This window comes from Tiliqua scincoides (genome assembly GCF_035046505.1).
Source record: "Tiliqua scincoides isolate rTilSci1 chromosome 11 unlocalized genomic scaffold, rTilSci1.hap2 SUPER_11_unloc_5, whole genome shotgun sequence".
In the NCBI taxonomy this organism is placed as follows: Eukaryota; Metazoa; Chordata; class Lepidosauria; order Squamata; family Scincidae; genus Tiliqua; species Tiliqua scincoides.
In genome coordinates this window covers 40,490-46,593 of record NW_027101351.1, presented here as the reverse complement: position 1 = coordinate 46,593, position 6,104 = coordinate 40,490, and the positions used below count along the sequence as shown (strand labels likewise).

General features: G+C 48.0%; 1 protein-coding gene across 3 annotated transcripts in view; it reads right to left on the bottom strand.

Moving 5' to 3' along the window:
* Positions 1-1,008: 1,008 nt before the first annotated feature.
* The window catches only part of RNF122 (ring finger protein 122), a 32,710-nt gene continuing 27,614 nt past the window's right edge, over positions 1,009-6,104 (bottom strand). For 2 of the 3 annotated variants that reach the window (XM_066610945.1, XM_066610947.1), the window contains exons 5-6: positions 4,721-4,803; positions 1,009-1,828 (exon numbers count right to left, since the gene is read on the bottom strand). In XM_066610945.1, coding sequence (XP_066467042.1) covers positions 1,714-1,828; positions 4,721-4,803 — 198 coding nt within the window. In that variant the 3' untranslated portion in view covers positions 1,009-1,713. The remainder of the gene's footprint in view (positions 1,829-4,720; positions 4,804-6,104) is intronic. The other variant, XM_066610946.1, reaches the window with a different exon arrangement.

Sequence of the window (6,104 nt, the reverse complement as noted above, 5' to 3'; positions counted from 1 at the left end):
AGGCAACTGTTTGACCTTTTTGCCTGAGCTGTGGGATGAGGGCTCCCTCCACTGCTTGCCGTTTCATGTCTACGATGCAGTAGTGGCAGCAAAGGAAAGGCCAGCCTTGCTTTGTGCAAGGCCTTTTATAGGCCTTGAGCGATTGCAAGACCTTCATTCATTCATATAAGTTCATCTTTAATATATTCATTTATGTAAACTTATGTAAATTTATTCAAATTTTAAATGTGAATTAATTCTTTCTTTCCCCGGCCCCCCGATGCAGTGTCAGAGAGATGATGTGGCCCTCCTGCCAAAAACTTTGGACACCCCTGTTCTAGTGTGAGCTTAAATGTGATGATGCTGATTTTCTGCATGATTTTCTATATTTAAAATTTTTTTAGAGAGACTTAGGAGTATGTTTGGTTTTCCATATTACTGTATCTAGTGGCTGATATCACTTGGGTGGGTAGACCTGGGCTCCAAAGACTTTTCCAGCTGTCTCCACCCTCCCCCCACTCTGTTTCACCCCTCCCTGTTCCCATTATGTTCTCCCTTCCCCGCCCTTCCCCGCCCTTTCACCCCTCTGCCTTTGTAAAGGGGCCCAAAAGAAACTTTGCACCCCCTGATAAAATTCCTCTCAGAGGCCCTGCAAGAGGAGCTCCTTGGAGAAAGGTTTGGTATAAAAATACGTAATGATAGTAATATGTAGGACCTTGACAAACTACAGACTTTGGGGTCTTGAGATCATGTCCGTAGATGAGGTCTTATTCTAGAAATGCAAAACTAAATTAAAATAAAATGAAAAGTCAGGTTTCAGAGAAAGTAGATTTATTTATTTTTTCCTGTACAAGGACAGAAGATGGAGAAAAGGTTCAAAGGCCACTTAAGTTAATACATCCCACCCCTCCTCCAACTCAAAGAGAAGAATCCATTTCTCTGGTCAATGCCTCTTTCTGTCGTCGTTCCCCCCCCCCCAGCTGCCAATAAGGAATGCTGAGAGTGAAGATGTGACCCCTTCACCCCCCAACCAACAATCCTAATGCAGCAATACAAGACTGACTCCCCTGCAGCATGCAGAGGGGGATTTCTGCCTACACCTAATGTAAACACTGACTTGTAGGTTTTGCAGTGGAAGATTTGAGCAGAATCTAGTCATTGTTCTGGGAGGACTGGGAAGCAGCTCAGCTGGAGCTCTTGTACTGAATTGTCAAAGGGATCCCAAAGGAAGAGTCCGAAGCCCAGACTGTCTATAAAAAGGGAGTTATTATTAGACCTGCTAAAAGCAGAAGGAGTCGTCCCAGGGTGATCTCCATCTGTTCGTTGGGACCAGTATTTCGTAGGTGACAGGAAGACTCTGATCTCACAGTGTGCATCACCTTGGCCCAGAATGTCCTGTGGAAGAATGCAGGAGACTCAAACTGCCCACGTGGGATGAGAAAGTGCAACTGTCCATCCGCAAAGGTTTCACACATCAGAGAATTGCAGTGAGCAGGTCCACAGTGCTGCTCCAATCTATCTTCCCCTAGAAAACTGCTTCCAGGTGGGAGATGGACTACAAGGCCAGCTTGCTGTCCATCTTGGCACTAGAGCTGGTCTTCCATGACCTCCTTCTAGGAGGATAAGATGGCGGGAGATGCCTCTAGTTGGGGTGCAAGTGTAAATGCGGAGTCCCTGGGCAACAGTTCACGTCAGCAGAGGCTATTGTGGGTGGACGTGGTGGACAGGCAGACGTCACACCAGCTCATCTAGGAGAATTCCGATGCTTTGGTGAGCCTCTGCAGGGCCTGCAATGGGTTTATTGCACATGGGGCAAACACATCGAACTTCTAGCCATTTCACGAGGCACCTACAGCCAAAAAATGGAAAGTAAGAGGTGATGCATAGAGGAAAGGAAGGTGGGAAAAATTTGATCATCATCATCATCATCATAAATAGAAAGAAAATTGTGGGCCCAATCTTATCTCCCTTTCCAGCTCTGATGCAGCTACAATATTATTATTATTGTTATTTTTCAGTCATTAAGTCATGTCTGACTTTTCGTGACCCCATGGACCACAGCACGCCAGGCCTCCTTGTCTACCACTAACTTCCAAGTTTGCCCAAATTCATGTTCATTGCCTCCATGACACTATCTAACCATCTCATCCTCTGCCGTCCCCTTCTCCTTTGGTCTTCAATTTTTCCCAGCCTCAGGGTCTTTTCTAAAGAGTCCGCCCTTCTCATGAGATGACCAAAGTATTTAAGTTTCACCGTCAGCATCTGTCCTTCCAATGAACAGTCAGGGTTGATTTCTTATAGGATTGGTGATTTGATCTCCTTGCAGTTCTCAAAAGTCGTCCCCAACACCATAATTCAAAAGCATCTACTCTTATTAACAGTATTTAAATACAGTTTTTCAATAAAAAAGCTCACAAAGCAGTTTACAGACAAAAATCATCATCATCATCTTATTATTAGTAAAAGGGCTCACAATATAAAAAGATTATAAAAAGAAAAACATCAGCAGCCACTAGAAAGGACACTGTGCTGGGGTGAAAAGGGACAGTTACTTACCCCTTGCTAATGTAAGAGGAGCACCACTTGAAAAGTGCCTCTTGCCCAGTTAGCAATGCAGCCCGGAGTTAAGGGAACAAACATTCCCTTGCCTTGAGGAAGCCTCTGTACCTGGCCTCCCCATTGCAGCATGCGCCTCGTTGGCAGGGCTGCATCAGCGCTGGAAGGTTGGATAGGATTGGGCCCTCAGACTTTGAATGCTCCTCCACCAAAACCTTCAATTCCATAGGGAAAAGTAGATTCTAGCCTGGCCTTCTCCCAGAGATGCTTGTTTTCTATATGCCGCATGTTTTTAATTGCAAGGAGAAGCAGTCATAAGAACATAAGAACAGCCCCACTGGATCTAGTCCAGCTTCCCGTATCTCACAGCGGCCCACCAAATGCCCCAGGGAGCACAGCAGATAACAAGAGACCTCATCCTGGTGCCCTCCCCTGCATCTGGCATTCTGACATAACCCATTTCTAAAATCAGGAGGTTGCGCATACACATCATGGCTTGTACCCCATAATGGATTTTTCCTCCAGAAACTTGTCCAATCCCCTTTTAAAGGCGTCCAGGCCAGTCGCCATCACCACATCCTGTGGTAAGGAGTTCCACAGACCAACCACACACTGAATAAAGAAATATTTTCTTTTCTCTGTTCAGCCAGGTAATACCTGCATAGCAGCCTGAGCATACCAAATCTGTGTGTGTCAGCATCATGACATCGCTGTGAGTGTGTGTGTGTGTGGGGAGGGAGAGGTGACTCTCAGCATATACCTGGCATCAGAAATGCTTTCTAGCCCCCACTAACTGGGCTAGAGGCATTTTTTACAGTGGTGGTTCTCTTACATTTAACAGGGTGGAGAGCAACTGTTCCAAAGCACCCCAGCAGAGCTCCCCTCCCAGTAGCTGTTTACAGGGGGTCTCCTTTTGATTCTGGAGCTGCTTTGGGACAAGGAACCCGTTTTTCCTTTCTTTTGCTATGCGCAATGCAGTGAGAACTTCTTAAAATGGGAAGCCAGGTCAGTCTTTTTAATGGCAAGAATGGAATATTACTAATTTATCAAGTGTCAGCAATTAACATGACTATAGTAGAACAGAGGACAGGTCCCTGCCCCAGGGACCTCACAGTCTGCAAATCAGGGACAAGATACCCATATCCCTTTACTACTCCTTTGCCTCTGGCATTCAGGGATAGGCTGCCACAAAAACCCGGAGACTGCATCCAGTCATTGTGGCTTGTAACCTGTGATGGACTTTGCCTCCATCAATCTGTCCAATCCCCTTTTAAAGACATCTAGGCCAGGTACCATCACCACATCCTGTGGCAAGGAGTTCCATTGGGTAAAGCCATATTTTCTTTGGCCTTTTCTAACTCCCCCGACACTCAGTTTTAATGGATGTTCCCCGGTTCAGATGTCATGTGAGAGGGAAAAAGAACTCCCTCCTATCCACCCCACGCATAAATGTATCTTCGTCTCAATCAAGTCCCCACTCAGGCACCTTCTTTATAGACTGAAGAGCGCCAATCACTGGAAATAATTCTTGGACCTGGCTTCCAGCATTTCTGGCTCTGCAGGAGAGCCCAGGCATGTGCAGAATAGACACAACCCTTCCCAGCTGCTGCTAGAATTCTCCTTTTCATCTCCCGCTATTCTGCTGTCACCAGTCTGAGGGAGGCAGACTGAGGGGGAGGACGAGCTGCAGATAACAGCCAATGATCGATCCTGGGGCTGGCTTCTCCCTGCCCCCCACTTCTGCCTCGCTTCAAGCCCCCTCCCTTCTCCCCAGTGTCCTCCTTTCTTTCTAGGAAATGGGAGAGTGTGCATTAGGTAAAGAGCCTTAATCCACCGAGGCGACGGTTGATGCTAATGGCCAAGCTTCTAGAATCCTGGTACGGGCTTGGCAGCGAGATAACTGGAGGGAGAGCAAGTGTTACAATAGGGCTACCGTCAGAGCCAAATAATAAGTGGAGCCATTATTATCCCATCTGATCCAGGCCCTAGGACCCCTGCTCTGCTCCCCCACGACACCCGGGGGCCAGAACAATCTTCAAAAGGCAGAAGCCAGGCTTGGTGCCAGCAGGACGGCCTGTCTCCCTTTCCCCAACCGCGGAGCGTGTTGACTGAACCCTGGGCTTGGTGCCAAGCCGGGCGCACAAAGCAGTGATTGGGCCTGTCCTTTTGGCAGCGAGCTACTCACTTTCGGTGGAAGGCATGTTGGCATGGCAACACTCCCAGCTCATCTTTCACTTTAAAGTCTTCAAGGCAGACGGCACAAGTCTGCTGTGGGGAGAGAGGAGAAGGAGGAGAGAGGATAAGCATACATTATAAAGCACTGCCATCCCCACCCACTGCAGCTCCCACTGCAACAGATGGATCTCATGTTTAGAAACAGACCGTGTCAGAGTCAGAGGGTGATCCAGTTCTGCTTTGCCCCAGTTGCTACTCAATGGGGCCGTTAGAGCCACAGGGCTCTCTGCTTGACTTTGGCAGCTCATGGGGCAACCTGGAAGACCCCATTATAGAGTCTCTAACCTTGTCGGCCAAGCTATCATCACACCAAGCATCCTACTGGGGGCTTGTCAATTACTCCAATCTTACAAATTAGATTAAGGGCATGACCAGACTGTCTGGGATCCTGTTTGCTCAATTTTTTTTTGGGGGGGGGGGGAATGGTCCCAGCATGGTCCAACTCCTGTCCACCTGTATTTGCAATTTGCAAGGAAGAAGGGAATGGAGAAGAAAAGGAAGTGTGGAGGAGAGGACAGTCTAGCCAAACCCAAAAACTCTGACTCTGCAGTGCTTGAATTATGGCCGGGGGGTGGGGGGGGTGGAGTGGGGGATAGTTCTCCCTCTGCGATAGCAGTCACTTTGGGGTGGGTGGGCTAAAACTGGGAGGTGAATTTGATTGTATTAAGGGCCTCCAACCTTTCTTCCCAGAATCCAGAATCCACTCCTGGTCCCAGAAGCTGGATACAGCATGGGGCTAGAACAGAGTGTTGTTTACAGCAGTGTTCTTCAACCTTGGGACCCCAATAGGGCTTATTTTTTTTGGGGGGGGGTCACATCAACCTTTCAAGGCGTGTGCAAGAGAGGGCTTGGATCCAATCTAATAATCTAATAATGGTACTGCCTTTTCAATACTGAGTTCTTGATATAATCCTGCACAGCCTCTTCTTGCTATCTTGCCCTGTAGCTTGTAAGGCTGGCCCTGCTCTGACTGCTACCTCATAGGGTTGTTGTGAAGTCCCAAGAGATAGGGGAAATGGGCAGGTGGGGGCAGGTGGATCAGGTCCCAGGAGGGGGACGGGATTGGGGGTGGGACGCCAGTATCAAACCTTCTTTATTTCTTTATTTTTGGGGGTCATGGCATGAAAAAGGTTGACGACCCCTGGTTTACAGCAAGGCACTGCCTTGTGCTGTACCACTCTAGATAGCGGCTCTACTTGTATGGCAGAGATTGCCTTAAATATGGGGGTAGGGGAACAAGGAAGGGAAAAGGGTAGGCTGACTATTCTATAGCATGTGTTCCATGGGGGTTGGATGCACACCAAATATACCGCTGCCTGAACGGCCCCTCCTGA